At 32.7% G+C, this 23,381-nt stretch overlaps 1 protein-coding gene across 4 annotated transcripts in view; it reads left to right on the top strand.

The window, feature by feature from the left end:
• Positions 1–23,381, top strand: part of COL11A1 (collagen type XI alpha 1 chain) — a gene marked incomplete at both ends in the record, with an annotated part of 206,353 nt that overhangs the window by 121,607 nt on the left and 61,365 nt on the right. For all 4 annotated transcript variants that reach the window (XM_079696519.1, XM_079696517.1, XM_079696520.1 and 1 more), the window contains 10 exons: positions 918–971; positions 1,105–1,149; positions 1,285–1,338; positions 1,454–1,498; positions 5,085–5,138; positions 11,620–11,673; positions 16,144–16,197; positions 19,098–19,205; positions 19,599–19,688; positions 19,946–19,999. In XM_079696519.1, the coding sequence (XP_079552645.1) occupies positions 918–971; positions 1,105–1,149; positions 1,285–1,338; positions 1,454–1,498; positions 5,085–5,138; positions 11,620–11,673; positions 16,144–16,197; positions 19,098–19,205; positions 19,599–19,688; positions 19,946–19,999 (612 nt within the window). The remainder of the gene's footprint in view (positions 1–917; positions 972–1,104; positions 1,150–1,284; positions 1,339–1,453; positions 1,499–5,084; positions 5,139–11,619; positions 11,674–16,143; positions 16,198–19,097; positions 19,206–19,598; positions 19,689–19,945; positions 20,000–23,381) is intronic.

Raw genomic sequence — 23,381 nt, 5'->3', positions numbered from 1 at the left:
GTACAAGGTAAAATAGGGGAATCATATTCCATTTTTAAAATGTAGCTGTTTGTGGATTAAATTACATAATGCTTTTACAGTGCTTATTACATCTTTAAATAATCATTATTTATTGTTAGCTATCGTTATCATTTTTATACCTTGTTTTCCTTTATTCCGATTTCCTGTAAATTTCAAAGTACCTGTAAGATGCAGATGATTGCTCTCATTTTGTAGAAGAAAAAACTGTACACGTTATTATACTACAGTAATGTACCCAATTACTTAGGTGAATGCATGACAAACATAAGTCTTGAATTTATGTCTTCGGAATCCCACAAACAAATTCTAATGTTGAACTGTCTGATTTAGAGTCTCAGATCTAACCATATTCAAACATCAAACAGAAAAGATGGAAGAAGATTTTTAGTCTTTATGATTTGACCCAGTTCTAAAGGTGTAAAATACTCAACCAAAAAGTGATAAGAATAAAATAATGTTAATTCAGGAAAAATATTTTATAAAATCCATTCCTATTTTAATATTTGATTATTCATGCTTGTGAAAAATAATTTTTTTCAGAGTTGAAGCAAGTATGTAGAATTATAAGTCAAAAATTTATTTAAAAATTTATTTTATATGAAATACCCTTTAATTGCTGTTTACTAATATGAGAAATGATATATTTGATTAATTAATTTCCTTAAAGTTAAAAACTAAAATGTTTTATCAATTCATGTTTTCAATGCTTCCAGGATTTCAGGTGTCACTGTAAGTTCATTTTTAAATACATGAATGGAGGTTGTATGGTATCTTAAATTATATTTTTGATTTGAATGCTCCCAGCTTGCGAGAATCATTGTGTTCCAAAAGACTTTCAGCTTGTGGCTAAAAATGTTAGTAACTGTACTCATTGTTTATTATTTTTATTTTTGTAGGGTTCCACTGGATTTCCTGGGTTTCCAGGTGCCAATGGAGAGAAAGGTGCCCGGGTATGATATACAAGTATATTGTTCTGGACTATCTAATATAAATGTTCTTACATGAGTACCTATCTCTCAGCAGCAGACTCACAATTTATTGTGATATACTGCATATTGAAACTGTTTGAACTGTGTTTGGCAGGGTGTAGCTGGCAAACCAGGCCCTCGGGGTCAACGTGGTCCAACGGTAAGGACCTTGATTTTAAAATAATGATTTTCATTTCTCATCTAACTCTCCGATTTTCTTCAGAAATAAAAACTGATCCCGTGCCTTTAGATCTGCTTGGAACTAGATCAATTTCATCTTTGCTTTTATGTACAGGGTCCTCGAGGTTCAAGAGGTGCGAGAGGTCCCACTGGGAAACCTGGTCCAAAGGTATCCTCAGCAGTTGTTCCATTTGGGCTTTCCTGTAAGTTCCTCTTCCAGAGGATGGATGTTAACAGAAGGAATCTAAACTGAGTTTTTCCGGTTTTTGTGTTGTTGTTGCCAGGGCACTTCAGGCGGTGATGGTCCTCCTGGCCCTCCTGGTGAAAGAGTAAGTACGATACAGTCATGTCATATCATATAAAGTAAATATTAGTATGTTGCAAATGTTTAAATTTCTGGGAAAAGTTACAATTACATGTTTCTGCAAATACATCTACACAGTCATCCACAAAATTTAGTCAGAGTTTAAAAAATTCCTATTCTTTAATTTACTTTCCTAAAAAAAGCTTAATCAATTATGTGCTATTAATTTTGTTATAGAAATGAGAGAAATTATATGTCTAATTGGCCTAGGATATCAACTTTTAAACAAAAATAATTGTTTTCTTTTAAATACACATGTAACACCTATGCCTTCTCCTCCACTCCTCTTGATTTCCATACTGATACTCACTTTGCTCCTGGAGCTGGCAGCAGCTTTATGCTGCTAAAATGCAAGCTACCAGTAGCCATTAAGTCACAATCAATATGCATTCAAATCAAGATAAAACATCTATTCCAGTAAATAGGAAAACTATTTAGTAATTTGATTTTCAATTGGTATAAAATAAAGCTAAATACACATAAGTAAGCATGCCCTTTATTTTTTTTGTTGTTGTTTTTTGGCAAAAAATAGCATTTTTTGTAGCCAGATTTTTTAAAAGCTATCATCTTGAAAGAATTTTAAATATTCTGTATTACTGACAAATTAGATCCTGACTTAATATTCTATAATTTTAATACTATACATTTTTATATTATTGAAATTTATAATAGATGTTTCACAAAAAGTAACACAGAAATACCCTCTGATGTATAACTTAAAACTGAGAATAAGTAATTTTAAAAAAAATAAACTTTATACTTGTGACAGAAAAGTCACTAGATTGGACTCAAGAATAAACATTTAATTCCAGTTTTTTCAAATCTTTGGTTCAAATTTAATTAACTTAACTTTCTATTAAATGTTTCTCACTCTTGATGAGCTATTCCAAAATTAAGTTCATCCTGTACATTTTGACTTCATAAATAAAACAATACATTTGAAATATTTTATGTCAAAGACATATTTTATGTCTTTAATAAGAATATACAAGCTAAATTAATTAAAATGGCTAAATCATTAAATGGAGTAGAACCATTTAACAAATTGTAGCATAACTAAGAGTTTTGTCTTTAAAGCACAAACTATTCTCTTTTACATATTTTGTTTATACATTCCAAAATTTCATGATCAACTATAAATCTTTATGATTTTATTTTGGGACACAAGAGTGTAACCCAAGAACATGATCACTTGTAATTGTAAAGACACTTTCAGATTAAGAAAAGTATATTCTGAGGATCAAAGTAAGGTTCATTTCAAAATAAATTTTTTAAGTAAGCTTGAAACCATTTTCAAGAAACATTTATACATGTTTTAAGTATACAGAATATATTTCTTGTGTTCTGTGTAGTTGATCAGACATTTTCTATCTAATATATCCTCATTTTCTTTAAAGAATTTTAAGTATCATGAACTATTTGTTATGTCTTAGGCACACAGTTGAAGAACAATGAAAGTAATATCACAAAAATGTTTTCTTCAAACTATATGACTTGAGAGGTTTAGGGAGAGAATTTTGTAGTACCATTGGATTAGAAATGAAAAATAACATTTTGCCCATTTCAATGATCTTCTTTAAAAATATATTTATTTGTGTGTGTGTGTGTGTGTATATATATATATATAGTATTATATGTAAAAATAATATATATTATATATATAAACACCCACTAGGATATTCTACAAGGTAAATATGAACCCTCATACTCATGATTTGCAGAGCATGGATGCCTGCTATTAAAGACTTGTTAATACAGCTTTTACTTGGGTCTAAGATGATTAGATTTAGCAAAAACAAAACAAAACAAAATAAAAACAAAACAACTAAGACACCCAAATAAACTGAATTTTAAGTAAACAATGAATAATTTGTGGCATAATATGTTCCTTGCAATATTTGGGACATTAAAATTATTCATTATTTATCTAAAATTTAAATTTCATTAAACATTTGGTATTTTATCTGACAACACTAATTGGGTTCCAACATTATCTTTACACACTGAGTACTTACGTAATTTCTACCTCACCTGGAAACTATTTTGATTAATACAAAGAGAATGTGTCAACGTGTTTTTGTGTAATTGTATGTAGAAAGACCCACTTTTTCTTCTTTATTTTCTCTTGAGAAGTGATTTTTGAAATTTTTCTTAAAGAAATGTAAATTCAAAATAAAATTTTATTTTGAAAAGGAGCAAAAAACTAAAAGTAAAGAAATGACAATTTATGAAATTAAGATAGTAGAGCTTACTATATAACCTAAAGGAATACTATATTTAAATTTTTTAATTTAAAATGGTTTTTGGTTTATAATTTTCTTGCTATTATGATAGATATTTAAGAATGATAGTTTTATATTTTAATTGCTATTATGATAGATATTTAAGAATGATAGTTTTATATTTTAATGAGAGTACCAAAATTTCTAAGTTCCAAATATTTTCCCAGTGTTTTTGGTAATTACATGAGATATCTTTTATTTTAATGACATATCTAACTTTGAAGTTTCTTTTTGAGTTTAAGATAAGATGTTGGTAACAGCAATAATTTGTTCTGATTTCTGAACTAGCATTGGCTTGAGAATGGTAATGAAATTTCCTGTGGGAAGGCTAAACTGATAAATTGAAGAGAGTATATTATATTAAAGATCAACTTTAGTAAACTTTATTTTTTATTTAAGTATAAATAAATCCTAACCTGATTTTATTACTTAAGAAATTTTATTTATATTATGTTCCATTATATATATATTCCTTTTAGGAATATAATTATCATGTTCTGGTCATATAAAGGATTATCTTTCACCATCCTTTTGCTGCAACCAGTGTAGTCCTTGTAATAGGGTCTACTTTATGCCTTTTAAAGATATGTAAATCTAACTGTTGAATAATAGTTAATTAAGCATCAAGTCAAAAGCAATATTATAAATGTTTATTTGGATTTAATGTTAATGAGAATAATTATATAATAATGTTCTTTTCATCTTATCTACAAAAGAAGTTTATACATGAGTAAAATGAGATAGTGACATCCTCAGAAATAAATACGTTTTAAATATAGAGATTAGTTAAAACTATCCTCTATGGTCTTTTTGAGATAGTCACTTATTTTTTTCTTTTAATTTTGTATGACTGTAGAGTCAGAACATTTATAGAATCAATTTTAAAAATAATTTTTCTTTTTGGGGGCTATGGACTTGAAATATCCTCCATTTATGGATGTTTGTAGCCAGTGTTGAGAGTAGATTATCTACAGGGTTCCTGATACATCCATGTTCTATTCACTTTTAATATGACTTCTAAATATTTACAGTGTTCTTCAGCTAAGACCATTGATGTGATGTGCAGTTTTGAGTAGTGAATCGTGTGGAAGATCATCCATTTTGCTTTTAAATTACCGTAGACTATCTTGTTGTAATGCAGTAGTTCTGCCATTATGGTAAAGAAGCTGTATTTTATATTGTTCTTTATCTGTAGAAATAAACTGCAATGTGTAAAGATATGCCTTATAAGGTATATTCTTAAATTTCCCCACTGCTTTTTCTCTTCAGGGTCCTCAAGGACCTCAAGGTCCAGTTGGATTCCCTGGACCAAAAGGCCCTCCTGTAAGTGTCATGGTTTTTCTTTCTCTTTCTTCATTTGACAGTGTTGTCAAATTTTGAAAGTCATACCTTTTATATTAAATAATATCTGGATACAAATATGGATAAAAATTCCTATAAAAACAAAATTGTGCTTAATAATGCCAGAGTATGTATTTTCAGCTTGTGAAGTTTATCAAATGTTTCTGAATCTAATTTAAATATATCTTATTAAATATTCCTTCAAAGTATATCAAAACTAGAACATGAATATTATTCTCTCAACTACTCTTCTACTACAATGAATATTATTGACAGCATTAAAAATCATTACTGAATCTTAAATATTTTGTGTATCAATTTCCTTTTTAGCTTCCATTATCCAATGTATCCTTCTTCAAAATGTCACTTCCTAAACATCCTCCAACATTCTGACATTATTTATATCACATTAAGATCTATTTATTTGTATTTACTATTTTTGCCTCTATAATGTATTTTTCTTAGAAAATGTAATGATAACCCTTCATGAATCATTTCCTTTTTATAAAATTTGTTTAGAACCAGAGTCTGTAGAATATCTTCATCAAATATTTTCACAAAGTTAATTGAAATCTTTTACTTTCACACAAATATTCATGGGAATATAAGACATGCTCAGTGCTCAGATGCTTTTTATCCTCTCTCTTTTTTTTTTTTGGCAACCTATTCAGTTTATTTATGAGTTAGAATCAACTCACTGTCTTAGTCCATACCAGCTGCTATAACAAAAAAAAAAAACACAGATTGTGTAGTGTTTAAACAGTAGAATCTATTTGTTAGAGTTCTGAAGGCTGGAAGTCCAAGATCATCATCCCAGCATAGTGAGGTGAAGACCCTCTTTCGGGTAGCAGACTTTTCATTGTCTACTCTCTGGAACCTCTTTTATAACTCACTAGTTCCATTCATGAAGGTTCCATGAAGGTGACATAAGCACTGCCCAAAGGTCCCATCTACTAATAGCATCACCTTCGAGGGTTAGGATTTCAACATCTGAATTTCAAGGGGACACAGACTTTCAAACCATAGCACCCACCTGTCTAAAGAAATTGTTATCACAGTGTGGTCCCTGGGCCAGAAGATCAGCAGCACTTGCAATTTGTTAGAAATGCAACGTCTTGTCTCCACCTCACTCACCTAATCAGAACTCTATGAGAGGGGCCCAGTCTGTATCTTAACGAACTCTCTACATAGTTCTGATGCATGCTAATGCTTGTGAACCACTGTTCTAGTCCAGAATGGACAATGCTATTAAAACTTTAATGTGCATATAAATCATGTTGGTATTTTGTTAAAAATGTAGATTTTAATTCAGTAGGTCTGGGATGGGTCTTGAGACTTGACGTTACTGGCAAATGTCTAGATGATGCCAATTCCAGTGGTCAATGGGCCGTACTTCGAATAGCAAAGTTCAAAGAAGTTTTGGCTGAGAATAAGACCAACATAGTTTGAATATTATCTACGCTGTAGGAAACTAAGTATAGTTAAAATTTGCTGTCAGTGATTTGAGAACCAAATGTTTTCTCAATGTAATAATACCAATAACTAATTCCTACTGGCAGTTTTACTCACATCCTGGTTATTTTCACTTAGCAGCACATTGATATAGATTTTTGGATGAATATTTTAAACTGATATTTGAACTGAATCCTTTTTTTAAATTTTTGTTAGAGAATAGTTGATTTACAATGTTTTGTTAGTTTCAGGTGTACAGCAAAGTGAATCAGTTATACATATACATATATCCAATCTTTTTTAGATTATTTTCCCATATAGACCATTACAGAGTATTGAGTAGAGTTCCCTGTGCTATATAGTAAGTGCTTATTAGTTATCTATTTTATATATAGTAGTGTGTATATGTCAATGCCACTCTTCCAGTTTAATTCTCCCCCCTCCTTCTCCCCTGGTAACCATAAGTTTGTTTTCTACATCTGTTGAACTGAATCTTTTTGGCAAAACCACAACAACATGCACCTTGTGAGAGGAAGTTATGTGAGGATTTTTATATATGCCAATATTTCAAAAATTGTACTTCCCAATGTTCTCATTTCTAATAATTATATATAATATAAATAATTATAGTTAGTCAAATATAGTCCAGTAACAATCTTGCATAAATGAACGATTCAGAAAATTATAAATTAAGATGTTAGAAATTTAAATAAATGTTACAAATGATTATATTTTTAAACATGTTGAAAATCATTTATAAGTAAATAAATATATTCTCCAATTTTTTTAATTAATTAATTAATTGATTTTTTTGCTATGTTGGGTCTTCGTTGCTGTGTGCAGGCTTTCTCTAGTTGTGGCCAGCAGGGGCTACTTTTCATTGCGATGCGCGGGCTTCTCACTGCGGTGGCTTCTCTTGTTGCAGAGCATGGGCTCTAGGTGTGAGGGTTTCAATAGTTGTGGCTCACGGGCACTAGAGTGTAGGCTCAGTAGTTGTGGTGCATGGGCTTAGTTGCTCCACGGCATGTGGGATCTTCCCGGACCAGGATGGAACCCGTGTCCCCTGCATTGGCAGGCGGATTCTTAACCACTGTGCCACCAGGGAACTCTTGTTCTCCAATATTTTTATATTGAGTTAGAATAACCCCCTCTTTCTCTGATTACTTTCAAATGTGATTTTAGCCACATATTTGAAAAATGAATTATTTATTGTGTGAAATACTGACTTAAATGCTGAAACTCCCTTACTTTTTAAAATAATTTTAGACACTGTGTTTAAAATATTATTTATATCACTAACAGTCTTGCTCTATTACAGCAAACATATCAAGAAAACTTGTTATCTATATTATTGTGTTATGAAAGGATTAATACAAATAGCTAGTATTAAACAAAGGATAATATAGATAATGTCTGCATATAATATTGTTTACTCACTATTTCAGTTTTGTTCCAAGTGTAATATTAAGTCATGCAAAGTTGCACATACAGAGGAGTGAAAATACTGTTGCAAAAATGATTTTGCACATAAGATTCTTTCATAAGTATTTTGAAGCCATGTGCATAAATCATTGTTTAGCAACATAAAATCCAGTGATATGTGTAACTTCAACATTATCATACCATTTGTATTTGTACAAACTGTTAAGAAGTTTCCCTCATGTAATATAATTTTATTGTCAAGAAAGCCATTTTTTCCTCAAACTTTTTCAGTCCATTCTGTCACGTATCTTTCAACAAGTTTTGAGCCATTGATCATGCATGCATTTTGTCTCTAAGGAGTATTAGAAGTATAATAAATGCCTACGCTTGAGAAACATGTAGTCTGCTTGGAAAGACATGACACTGTTAAGGAACATTGCTTTCACTGCTAAACAAAATGAGTTTTATACTCTATTTCTCTGACAAATTAAACATTAGTTCATGAAATAAGAGTACCTATTATTTCTCTGCTATGTAGTTTTATAACATATAGGAAAGAACTGTCTTCATTGCTTTGATATTTAGAAGGAGGGATTCAGGTAAAGGGATAGAACCAAGCTCCTCTTCCTTCAAATTAATTGATTCATTTTCATTGTAATCAGGATATATATATATATATATATGTATATATATATATATATTAGATATATACATGAAAAATAAATGAAAAAATATATATATTCACGCAGACACATGTGGAGTATGGATTAAGCACTTAGAATGTTCATGTTTAGAGTCTGTTAATCTCATGCCAGTGTCAGCATATAGTTATTCTAATTAAAAAAATTAATTTAGGTGATTAGGATTTATAACATGCCTATTGTAAGATACATTCTATTTAGAGAAAAGTCAAAACTCAGTGCCAGTGTGAAGTGAAAAACATCTTAACATTTATTTATAAGTGTCATTTCACAGATTGCTTTGCTGTATATGCACCCTCCCCCCATTTAGATGAATTTGTTGTCACTACTCTTCACCAGCAATATTAAAGGGGCAGTTTACTTTGATCAATAAAATTATTATATTTAAATTAATGCCATGAAATTATTTGGTAATTAATATGCTTATTTTATTGGATAGTAGTGTGAGGCCATTAAAATTACTTAAGATTGGGCTTCCCTGGTGGCGCAGTGGTTGAGAGTCCGCCTGCCGATGCAGGGGACACGGGTTCATGCCCCAGTCCGGGAAGATCCCACATGCCACGGCGCGGCTGGGCCTGTGAGCCATGGCCGCTGAGCCTGCGCGTCCAGAGCCTGTGCTCGCCAGCAGGAGAGGCCACAACAGTGAGAGGCCCGCGTACCGCAAAAAAAAAAAAAAAAAAAAAAAAATACTTAGGATCAATCACTTAATATTAGGAATAAATACTTAAGAAAAATGATGATGGTATGAATTCTTTATATAGTCTACTTACACTGCTCCCATAGGATATCTAGGAAAGCCATTAAAAATCATGTTGCATTCATCCCATGTGACATTTTTTAGACGTAAGATCACTGTTTTAAAGAGTTATAATATTTTGCAATAAAAGTGTAATCTATACTTTTCACACCAGCAAACATAACAAGATATTTAACTGTTATATTTACAGATTTGCTAAAAAACATGTAACTGGCTTATACTGATTGCAAAACTCATCATTTGAGATGCACTTTAGCGTGGTGGAAAAAAAAAACACCTGACTCATGTTTATTACCCTTTAGCTGTCGCCCTCTATAATTTTAGTTAAAACTTTTACTACTGCCCTCAACTAATGGCATGTTTATTCCCATATGTATCAAAATAGTGATAGAGCACAGGATTTGTTTTTATTTACTATTTTGAAATACTGAACCTAGATGAGGTCCACTAGCAATCAACTACTTATTTATGTCTCACCTCTAAACTGAGATCAATACATCTAATGCCTAATACATAGGTATGTAATATATGTTTTTGAAAGAAGAGATGGGTAGATGATATCCAAGAACATTTTGGGGACTTGGTTAAAAACATTCCAGCTTTGGTCCTTTGGGTGGATGGGAATAGAATCATGGAGATGATCCTGGAAAATATGAACAAATCACTGAGGAAGCTATGATCTTGTGAAATATCATAACAGGCTTTAATTAGAGCTGGTAATTTAACCAGTGTGTCAATAAAGATGCAATCAGGAAGCAGAGCTGGTACTAGTCACTGTCGGCAAGGCTTTCCACTGAAATGTTATAACCAAGCTAGAAAAAGTCTTATTCCAGTGGGAAAAAAGCTATCTGTGAAAATGATCTTATTTTGAAATACTTTTTTTTCAAACTCAATTTACAAAGAATCGACATTTGAAAATAGCTTTATGTAAATAATGTATTTTTAAATAAATAAGTAGGTTTATTCAAATAATTAACATACTGTGAGAGGTATACCTGTTATCGTTAAAAATGTTATCACAGTGATCATTTCTCTTCGTTTAGCCAGACATCCTCACCTAAAAATATCTCTGCCTATACTTATTATACATGTTTTGAAAATTGAACTTGGTGCTTAATAGTTTCTGAGTAGGATGAATAATCCATAATGCAGTCTAAAGAAGCAATCTATTTCTACTAAGTACCTAAAACATAAGAACCTCACAGAGTTGTTTACTTTAAGTACTTAGTTAATGGCTTCATTTATTTTTTCAGTCATGACAAAGACAGCATCCTTTACTCAAAGTGATAACATAGTAGATGTGCTCTCCAGTGTTTAATAAACATTATGCCTCCAAGAGGGTATTTAAGAAAAGCTGCTGGGAAAAATTTGTCCTGATGACTTCTAAAATTGAGCCTTGCTCCTTGTTTCCTTTACTTGAAGCAACTGGGAAGTAAAATGCCATTGTTTATAAGTTTGTATTTCTTTCACATTCTTGTCAGTTAGAAGCTCAGGCCACCACTAGAGGACACTATCTATCTCTGGTATCCAACTCTCATTGCACAAGAAATTATATTAGGAACACATCACCAAAAAGAGGGAAAAATATTCATTTGTCAAGTACTGAGGAACTAACATTTTTACAAAAATAAAAATACAAACCAATATGAATATGCTTTTTGAGAAGAAAGATGCTAATGAAATTTAAATGTAAAATATTCAGATTACAGTTGTACAATTTTCTCCTGGTCTCATTTATAGCTACAGATATGCTAAAAAGATATATACAGGGGCTTCCCTGGTGGCGCAGTGGTTGAGTCCTCCTGCCGATGCAGGGGACGCGGGTTCGTGCCCCGGTCCGGGAAGATCCCACATGCCATGGAGCGGCTGGGCCAGTGAGCCGTGACCACTGAGCCTGCGCGTCCGGAGCCTGTGCTCCGCAACTGAGGGGCCACAACAGTGAGGGGCCCGTGTACCACACACAAAATATATATATATATATATATATACACATTCTACCGTATATGAAGTCAATAGAACATCAAAATAAGATATCTAATGAAGATATAAGAAAATTGCCTAACATGTATTTAGATTGTAAATAATTCAAGAAATATTTATGACATTTGATGTTTAATATTTGTGATTTCAGGGACCACCTGGAAAGGATGGCCTGCCAGGACACCCTGGGCAACGTGGAGAGACTGTAAGTGACCCCAGTCTTCTGATTCAAATTTTCTGTCTCAAGCACTTCATCATTTCACAGAAAGATACTTTATTATTAACAAGTCAATTACCAGGTTAAGGACAATGGTGAAATTAATTCCATTTAATCTTTTAAAAATATATTTGAAATACATAAATAGACCTATGTTTGTATCTAAACATTTAAATAAATATACTTGAGGACATGGATGTTACTTGATTTTCCTTATTTTCAATAACAGCACTTTAGGGATAAGCTGATGGAAAAGACCTCACTGTCTTTTGGATACCTCTACAAGGTTGTCAGCCTTAACCCTTTCACATAAGTCTTTGTTACAGATATATTCCACCCTACCCTTTCACCTTTCTACTCTCTAAAGGAGACACATTACAATAAACTGTGCAGATAATATATTATTCTATCCAGAATTAAGGGATGAAATATTTCCCGCTGTTGGAACTGTAAGGCTGTAATTGGTGTAGAACTATGTCAAATGCATTCTCTCCTCTCAAGTAGGAAAATGGAAATGGAAAAAAAATGTAACTTAAATTATAGGGAATATAACATTAAATACATTCTCTGAACAACTTATGTGTATAAAAGAGATGGACAGCAGGGAAACTGGCAGCTCAACTATGGTTTAAGAATCCTGGCTGTTTTGTTTATTTATTCTGCCACTGTTAACAAAACTTTGTATCTGACTGTTGCAGTGGGATGGTAGTCTAATAAGAAATCACCATGGATTAGCATGTTTCCTTGGAATCAATTCTTGGTTCCTAACATTGATTAATTTTATCCACATTTCTTAAGGAAACCACAACACAGACTACCTTTGACTGTGTGGCTCAAAATTATCTTAGGATATTCTGCCAGCATGAACGCATATTTGGGGTTCAATAGAAATACTGGATAACAGATTTGAAAACATGATGATTTTCTACATAGGATAAACAATCTGGCAGCAGCAGCCAATTCCTGTTTTGCTCACCAAGTGACAATTTTTAGTGTAATGACTTCTTAGTTTTAGTCAGATTGTAAACTTCAAAGTCTTGGATTACAAAAGCAAAATCAAGAAGGATTTTAGTGAGACCAAAGAGTAAAATTGTTTGGATTTCCTCTTGGGAAAGACTTCTCCATGATGAACAAGAAATAAACTCTCTAAAGGATAATCCACATTCAAATTTGCAAATGTATTCTCATTCAAATATTACAGTCAATCATTTTTAACTAAATCATGGTATAGCTTCTTGGGAATACCTCTCAAATATTTCCAAAATGTCTTTTGAGGAAGGGATACCTAGAGAATTATCATTATAAAATCCCTTTTGACTTTAATTTAATCAAGAGCTTCTGCTTCTATCCAAAATAACCATATTATATATAACCTTTAAAGTTAAAATGGAAAAGTAGCATATTAACTAATGTTTCTAGGATGGCTATTCTCATCTAGTAGTTTCTTGTAAACAACAACTAGAATTATGTCTGGAAAATTGTATTCCTGATTTCAAATCCACTTTAAGGACAATAGTGAGTCACCCTATCACCAGGAGTCTTTCTTTCTCACCTTGTTCTGTGTTGACTGTGATTCAAAAGATTGTCTTGTCCAAGAGTCAGAATCTAGGGCAACTATATTTTGATATATATGTTTCCTTTTTTTAAAGAAGAAAGTATTTTATTATATTTGAGATTTGTCCCCATTCAGAAATCCTTGAATTGAAGGTTCATTCTGACATCTTACAATTTAAAGCTTTTTTAAGACCACTAGGAATAATTAGAGATAGTCTTTATTATACTGAAACAACCCACGTTTGTCTCAGAAACACAGTGCCAAGTCATGCTTTGACTGTAGATGTGATCAGAATAGGAGTTACATTTTTATTACTCATGTATCAAATTAACTTCTGTTTTTCGGGCTTTTGAAAAACATAATTTAACTTATTATCCTAAAATTAAATGGCAAGGAAAGTCTTATTACATGACAGTATTAGAATAATCACACTCCATTCTGATCTATAAAAGTTTTCTTGTACATAGTTCATTTGTAAGATCCTCAGTGTCAGATTTATAAGATACTTGCAAAACTCTGAATGTTTTGAATGAGCAGGCGTATGGTCAATGCTGTTTTCCAGCTCCTTCCAAATCTGTTTTTCACTCAGAGGTACTAGCATTCTTTTAGAACATATGAGTACAAGTCTGGTTGGCAAATTTTTCACAGATTTTCCTCAGTTAAGCATTTATTTTTAATCAGTTAATTTTCATAATTAATTATTATTGTGATCAATTTCATCTGCTCTTCTTGCTCTCACAGTTACTAAGGAAAAAACTTTATAAGACTAATTTTTTAAAGTCCTAATTGTACTTACATTTTTACGTCAAACTCTGTGATTAGAAATTGGGCAAAAGGTGATCCAGACAGAGGGAACAGATTATGCAAACATGTGGTGCATGGCTGTTTAGGGAAAGTTGAGATTGTGTAGACTTGGTAATGGATATTTCATGACATATGCTTAGCAATGAGCTGAATAGATTTGCTTTTGTGGCATGATAACAAGTGGACAGGTGAGTGAACCTGACTTGAAAACCTGTAGCAGTCAAGGAAAGTGGCTAGTATAGTTCAAATAAGACAGGTCTACTCGGCAAGAGAGAAGAAGCTGGATTTTAGAGTTTCTGAGATGACATGGTAGGATTAAATGACTGAGCTTGAGGACCCGAGGAAAGTCTGGGATCTGAAGTCACTTTGTTAATAAGGGGAGAGAACAGAGGTGGAAGATCAAAGGAGAGGATTCATTTAGTGAGAACAATTTTGAGAATGTTAAGCTGAGGAAAAAGCATAAGAAGGCATTGATAATAGTTGTGATCATGGAAGTTATTGAGATCATCTAAGGACTAGCTAGGATTTGGGACTAAATGCTGTAAGAAAATGATAAGAGTAACAGCACTAAGAGCTGTTATCTCTCAGTGAAAAAGAAAAAAAATATTATGTATATATATGCTTACATATGTGGGTACAAATTTCCACACCATTAAGTTCCTGAAAAGTTAAAATTAAGCAGTCAAGCTAAGTAAATGCTATAATATATTTCCCTTGAATTGATTCACTTTGCTGTTTTTATTGAAAACTCAAGTGGAAACCTGATGGTCTTAAGAAATAGTGTATTTTTTAATAGATCTTTATTGGAGTATAATTGCTTCACAATACTGTGTTAGTTTCTGTTGTACACCAAAGTAAATCAGCCATATGCATACATATGTCCCCATATCCCCTCCCTGTTAAGCCTCCCACCCACCCTCCCTATCCCACCCCTCTATGTCATCGCAAAGCACCGAGTTGATCTCCCTGTGCTATGCTGCTGCTTCCCACATGTCGATGCTACTCTCACTTCGCCCCAGCTTCCCCCTCTCATCACCCCGTGTCCTCAAGTCCAAAAAAAAAAAAAAAAGAATTAATGTACTTTAAAAATAGGAGAAATTTGTTTTCTTTCCCCATGGTATCAATTAAAATAATTACAGATTCCTTTCCTGCTTTTAAGTTTTGTTTTTATAAATAATGTAATCACAATTATCTGGAAGTTCATGATACAAGTGTGGGGCTAGTTTCTGCTCTTTGCTTTCTAACTTTCTTATTTCCAATCTGATGTTATAATGAATAAAACTTTTGCAAATACTATTTGCTTTAATTCAGTTCTTTGGTAGGTTTGTCAGTATTTTGAATCTTTATCCAACTGTTAAGTGTCAGTTAACTCACATGAGAAGGAAATTTGCTAATCATAATAACAGTCATGCAGAATGAATAACCCAGGAGTCTAGAGAAATATAGATACCAGAATATATGCCCAAAGGCCTTGTTTAGTGAGTACATGTGCTCACATCTACTGGATTTTATTCTAATGACTGCATTATATGCAAGGTACATTTGTAAGTATATTCTTTTGGGTTTTAAGAAAGAACACTGATAAAATGTTGAAATAATGACAAAACATGCAAAGCTGTCTTTTTATAAATTTATTTTTATATCTTGTTTATTTTATGAGATTGTTGGAATGCATGAAAGAGAAATGCATTAATATCACAGACTGTAGATTTATCTCTGTATAAAGAACCAGTGGACTGTTTCAAAGAATATCTAAATCCTCATTTATTTCATCTATAAACGTTTCTCGATTAAAATTTCTATGTTGTCTGACACAGTGAAAGAGGGCTAAGAACACATTTTTGCCCCAGCTTCAGCCCATTTTCTTGTTTTCTTTTTTAAGCTTATTGAAAGTAATCATAGGACTACAGTATACAATAGTGAAGATGTTAAATTTTCAATATAAAAAGAACTGGAATGTAATAATTCATAGGCATTTAAAAATAAGTATTTTTAGCCAAAAATGACTTTCTTTTAATGTGAATTATTCAACTGTCTCAGAGAATTTTAATTTATGCTTTGTGTCCTGGATAGATTTTATAGATTTTTTTTTACCTTAGGGGTTTCAAGGCAAGACCGGCCCTCCTGGTCCAGGGGGTGTTGTTGGACCACAGGTACGTTCCATTTACTTTAGTTTCCTAACAAGATTTATCTTCTTGTTTATATTTTCACCTTTTCTAAGTTGTGTAAAATTTGCTCATTTTATTGTGAAAAGTTTTTAATTGAAATTTATGTATTTTTATATTTTGGATGGCATTTAAATATATAATTTGCCTGCACCAAATGAACTTCAGCAAGCCATCAGTTAGATAAAGCGATTTTTCAATTGCCTGAATGAATAAAATAAAAGAATAAAATAAATGACATTAAGTCAGAAAGTTCACAATGAACGTGACACGAAAGCCTGATCATGGCATCATCTGCTAAAAATACCACATAATTTTTAAATAGATTGGCCATCATCTTTTTCGGGGATTTCAAATCATAAAATGACTTTAGTTTTCTGAGTATAAATTAGATTTAGAGGTATAATATATTAGAAATATAAAGCTTCTAACACAATTCTTCTAAAATGTTAATGTTTGCATTATATTACATGTTTCTTAAAAGTTTTGTCTTCATAACAATGATTTCCATCAGTGATAAAATATTAGTGTGTAATCTTTGAGTATATAGAAATAATGGCAAAGACAAGTAGCTTTTTCAAGGGAGGTGGCAGAAAGAATCTCAAAAATTGATGCAGTATCCTGAATTATAGTATTAACTACTTATAGAAAACAATTCACAGGGATAGAAAACAATGTTTTTATTCTGGCATAGCCTATTGAATGGACAAGACACATCTAGTTTACTAGCTGGAATTTTACCCCTGCTAATAACAAATTATAGTAAAAGAGCAGTTGATTGAGTGTTTTAATTATTCAATTGCTTTAAGTAGTCTTTTCTCAGCCTACAATTAGTTCTTAATACTTTGTAACTCAATCACACACCACACACACAGAGAAATGAAAACTGTGTCTTCTTTCTAGGAATATGTGTGATAGAAGCAAAAATGAAGAATCCTTAGATTGGTTGATTGATCCCTTTTATTTCAGAGATCACTTTTGAGCCAAGGGAATTTCTGTTTGCTACTTTATAGAGAAGAAAGCAGTGTGCATGATGTTCTTTTTGCAGACTTCTTTGTGTGTGCTGAGCCTCCTTTTAACTGCTTATCAGTTTTAATTTTTAAAAAACCCTCTAAATAATTGTTTTCTTCTTTATTCCAAACAACTTCACAACAATTTTCTGTGGAAAAAATCTAACTGAAAGAATGATTCCTATTATGTTATTTATCTATGAACAGAAATAGAATTAGGACCCCAACTAGAATGTAAACCTCTTGGGGCTTAACTGAACATTTCAGGTCCTCAACGATTTTGAAAATTCATCTCTGCCTAATGCAGACATCTGGTTTCTGAGCCCCGTGTTCTTTTCTGTCTCCCTACTTTAAGGCATAAAAATAACAGGTGTGTTATTGAATATGCATTTTCATTGGATTAATCTTCTTTATTGGTCCTTTTAAGAAAGAAAATTCTATAGCTTATTTCAAATGTAACCTTATTTTCATGTTAGGACAAAGGAAGTGATTTAATAGGAGCAATATTGATTGCAATACTTAATACTCCTTTTTTTATGTGGTCATGTGAATCACCGCTCATTTTTGTCTCAGTGGTGATAGCCATTAAATTAGGATCAGTTCTACATTCCTTACTATTGAAATTCTGATCAGATGTTTAAGGAAACATTCCTTTGGGGAGAAATGTTTATGCATTAATGATAAGTTGGGGACCTTCAGCAATCCATAATTAAAGGAATTTAAACCTAGAAATGTACACTCAAATTCAGGATAGATGTGTTTTTTATCCAAGACCAAAAGTAAGAATCTGTTGCATTTTTATAAAAATAACAGAGAATGATATTCCATAAGCAACTTCAGTAACACATTCCACTGTTTAACAATCTCAGCATCTGGAAAGTTTCCCTTTATATATCTTTAACTTAAATCCTTCATTTAGCTTTTTTCTAAGTGGAGATAGAGAGCAACTGGTCACAATTCTCTATTTACACTTGAAATAGCACCACAAACCAGCACCACTCAGGGGACACATAAGTGACCTGACATTTTTCACTTTGGCATTTGCAGCAGTTTAAGGCAGTGGGCTATTTGTTATAGTCTTTGGCCGAAAGGAACTGCCAACCCAAACTCATGATCTTCAGGGTCCCCCTGCCACATTGTCTAGACTTTGACAAATGAACATAGATTAACAATTGGAAGGTCTCCAATCATGGAAATTCCAAGGAGGACCACTTTGGTTGTTTGGGTTCCAGGGGACCTGAGCTTATTATCAAGCAGTGATTCATTGAGTAGCAGTACCAGTGCCTCTTTTACTCCTAAACTCATTTGACACCTAATATAAAAAGAGGGGAGGGGGGCTTCCCTGGTGGCGCAGTGGTTGAGAGTCCGCCTGCCGATGCAGGGGTGACGGATTCGTGCCCCGGTCCGGGAAGATCCCACGTGCCGCGGAGCGGCTGGGCCCGTGAGCCATGGCCGCTGTGCCTGCACGTCTGGAGCCTGTGCTCCACAATGGGAGAGGCCACAACAGTGAGAGGCCCGCGTACCGCAAAAAAAAAAAAAAAAAAAAAGAGGGGAGAGTATGAAATTATAGTGAAAAAAACAGTTTTTAACAATACTTGACCTCACTCAAACAATCTGGTATTAAATAAAGAATACAGCTCTTTGAATGTATCTATATATTTCCCTTATACACTCAGATTTTAATAAAGATTACACATAATCTTTCAGACTTCTACCAGGTAGTTCACTTTCAGTGCTTTATATGCAGTTTTGTAGGACATCATGAAAATAATTGAAAATGATAAAACTTTGTGAAAGGGAGTGATATTTGTTTTGGATTGGTGTTATCTCTGCCAAAGATAAAAGAGCAATCTAATGAAGTTTGTTTATCCAATTTAGGGACCAACTGGTGAGACTGGTCCCATAGGTGAACGTGGACATCCTGGTCCTCCTGGCCCTCCTGGGGAGCAAGGTCTTCCTGGTGCTGCAGGAAAAGAAGGTGCAAAGGTATACCATGCTCAAGGAATTTTCTTGGCTGAAAATATCCATTTGCTTTTTACTGTAGCTTCTCATTACTTGTCCACAGATTCTCTAAATGCTGGTGTAGTATTTAAATGAATGTCAGAAAGATATGTCAGTAAAATATTCAGTTTATTGTATCTCAAGGCATGACTGGACAATATATAAGAACAGTTAGTTCTATTGACCATAAAACCATCCATTTATATACACTCAACTGTGAATAGTAGTTCATTTTAATGTATATGACATTCCACACAATACTTTCATCATTAAACGGTATTCAGACTTTACTCACAGTAGTTTAGAGGTAATTACAATTTTGTTTCTGGAAACATGTAGAGTTTACTCTCTATGATGGATGTATATTATATTCTTTAGGGTGACCCAGGTCCTCAAGGTGTCTCAGGGAAAGATGGACCAGCAGGACTACGTGGTTTCCCAGGTGAAAGAGGACTTTCTGGAGCTCAGGTATAATTAACATATTAATAAAATATGTGAATAAAATTGCTTATTAAAAGCATTTTTTTAGGTCTCCACTAAATAAAGATTCATGAGTAATTAAAGGGAAATATGTAAGCATATGCATTGGTTGTCATAATACGTATAGCCATGTACATTAGTGTCTGGAAACACTTCCTAATATCCTCATTTTATCAATCATACATCACCTCCTACTTATATTCAATTCACATCAATTCATTTTCTTTCCTTTTCACTTTTCCCAGGGTGTACCTGGACTGAAAGGAGGAGAAGGTCCCCAGGGCCCACCAGGTCCAGTTGTAAGTATGATTATAATAAATAGTTATGCTATCCATGATTGCAAATCACAGCTCTTCTTTCATTACTCTCATGCTGTGATCCCACAGTGTGTGGAAGAGAAAATAAACACATGTCAATCAAATCAGTCAATGCCTGGTTTCTACTAGCTGCATGCTCTAATGAGTGCAGAAACAAAAGAGTTTAGATGATTGAAAATATTTATTTTACCACTGCTGTCAGGAGGTAAAAGTAGCTATCTTGCTTCTTACAATACCTGAGGAAATAAATCATAACTTATCTGATTCTGAGGACTTGATGAGACTTGAATTTTATCAATGCTCATTAAAAAAATTCCATAAGTGTGAAAGGCATATATCCATTTTGTATATTATCTAGATTGTTTTATTTAGTCAATGTAACCTTATGAAATAATCGGCGAATGAGTAAATATCAGATTTTTATTTTCTTGAGATACATATAACCCCCCAAAAAGCATTAGAATACAGCCTTCATTTTTTTCCATTAATTTACCTTCATTCTTAGCTGTACTGTGTGAAGTTACCAGTAAGAGCCAAACTACCAATTTTAGCGGTTTCTTCTCATTCTCCATTCTATTTCACCAATCTAAAAAGCTGAAAGTTGCCTTAACTTGCATCTCAACTTCTTTATATAACATATTGAAGTCATACGAGTTCCACCTCCAAAATATTTCTTTAATTCGTCCCCTTTTCTTCATTTCCACTACCACCACATTTGTTCAGACTCTTTCCTTTCTCTCTTTGCTTAATAGTGTTTTATCTCCTTGACTCTTTCTTACCCTTTTCTGTTAGTTTTGCCCATTGATTGTAGAATTATAGCTTAATACACAACCTTAACTCTTCCATTCCTCTGCTTATACATATCTCACGGTTCCATGCTGTCTTTGGAAACCAAACTCCTTATAAGTTTCTTCAAAATTTGATCTCAATCACTATAGTCTATTTTATTTTTCTTAAGGCCTACATTCTAATTCTACCCAACTTAATGCACTGAATTTCTTGCTTATCATACTACCACAATCTTTATACTTTGCAGAGAATATACTTTATACTTTTCTTCTTCTTCCAGGAAACCCCATTTTTCCTTTCTCTATTTGAAAAAAATCCTACTCATCTGTAGAGATCAAGCTTAAATGTTAAAATCTCTATAAGGCCATCTTTGGACAATTTGCTTCCATTTCATATATTAGTGAAATTTCTCTGCTCTTTGTGCTCTTTGTTATGATTTGCATTTTAGAAATTGCATTGGAATATATTTGGTTGTCTGTCTCTTTCATTAGACTGTGAGTTCCTTATGTTACTTTGGTTACATTCACAGCACAGTGCTGTCAATATAATCATTCCATATCTACCTATTTAAATTTATCATACATCCTGATATTGCAGTAAAGTGTATATAGCATAAATAATACTGAGAACATAGCAATATAATCTTTGGCAGATGGATTAACATTATATTTAATCTGTAGATCATACAAATGTCATTACAATGATTACGGTGGGTATGGATATCTGATAAGGATTTTTTAAAAAGAAAAATAAGACTTTTCAATAACTATATTTGATATTCATAAAATTATATAGAACATTTTAAGACATCCAGATAAGTTAGTGGTGGTAGCACGAGTAGGAAAAAAATAGTTGAATAAGACAGAAATGCTTATTTAAGCATAGATAGAATCTTCAAAATTTTCAGTGCAATGCAATCTATTTATCCAGAACTTCAGGTCCTAAAGTGAATTTTATTTTGGAATATGGATGCATCTTTTAAGATCAATGGTTATTGCATCTGTGAAACCTGAATCATGAGCACAACATTTAAATTGTTTAAAGTTATTTTTTAGGACCCAAGCAAACAATGTTATCTGAAGTCTTTGGACAGTTGAAATCAATATATTTGTAGGGTACATAATATGTCCAGGAGATAGAGATATACTTTAATAGAATATTAGTCAACAGTTATCTGGTTACATGTGAAAGAACATAGTAAATATGATCAAAAAGATCTAATATTTATTCATTTAGCATCAAGAACTGTTTATTTGGCAATTACTACTTACTTCCCTGTATACAATTAAGCTCCACAGAAGATATACCTCTAAAAGACTTAAAATAAGGGAAACAATTTTGAAAAGAAGCACGCCAAAGACCAAATAGCACTATAAGACAGTCAGTGATTAAATGCCTAATGATATACAAACAACAAATATTAATTATTCAAAGGCAGGGGAAGAGAAGAGAAATCAGTAAAAGGGTCATGCAGGATGTGGCCCTTGAACTTGGCTTCAAAGAGTACAGAGGATTACAAAATCCTTAAGATGTAGAGAATGATACTAGGAAAGGCATAAGATGTTTAGGGAACACCTGGTCTTACCAAAGTGTGGCACCTTGGGAGAGGGACTAAAGTGTGATGAATTCTTGCTAGGATCCAGGTACTCTGCTATGTATTTACATAATATAATGCTAAAGCAGAAATATAATGTGCCATATGATTATTGAAGCTCTAAAATGCCAAGTTGAAGTAATTTGAAGATTTGAAGTTTTTGAAGTAAATGGAGTAAAAAAAAATTAAAGTTTTTTGGAGCAAACAAATTTAATAAAGTTTTAGGGAAAATGTTATCATTAGTGTGTAATACATAGCAGAGATGGGAGAGACTCATTGAGCATAAAAGTTCAGTGATCAATGTCATAATATGAGTGAGCCAATGATAGTACAGTGTGAAGTCAAAGGCCAGTGCAGATGGAACAAACACTAGGAAGACAGGATTGTAGAATTTATTACTAAGATTGGATATGGGCAGTGAGGAAAGATGAAAACTGAATGATGACTTCAAGCTTCTGTCCTTGGGGGAATGACAATTTAGTGATGCCTGGTCAGTTTTACCTGGTCAGGAACAACGACATACACAAAACACTCTCACACGAAAGCTCAAGGCCTCTTAGTAGTCACAAAAGATTTTAAAAGGCTTTTATACTTTGCTAATAGAAATGCTCCACAGATGCTGACTGTGAGTTTATTTATTTGGAATTAGAATCTATTCTTAAAATAAATTAACATACCCAATTCAGTAGACAACAACCAATTAAAATTCTTCCTCAAAGTTGTTGGAAAAGGAACCACTAAAAGGAAAGACATCATCTGCATTTATTAGTTCTTTATGCTATTACTGTAACTGCTGTAAAATATAATAAAGAGGTTCATGATGATGACTCCCACTCCATAACAAGTGCTAAACAAGCCTCAGTTTACTCCAGTTAAAGCAATTACATGCATATGAAATTTGATTTTGAAATTTTTAATTCCAAATTACCAAGATTAAAACAAAAGTTGTTGATTTTCTAGATGTAAACTATAGTTTATTCA

The sequence above is a fragment of the Hyperoodon ampullatus genome (assembly GCF_949752795.1).
Source record: "Hyperoodon ampullatus genome assembly, chromosome: 2".
NCBI classification, from domain to species: Eukaryota; Metazoa; Chordata; class Mammalia; order Artiodactyla; family Ziphiidae; genus Hyperoodon; species Hyperoodon ampullatus.
This window is presented reverse-complemented; position numbering and strand designations above follow the sequence as displayed.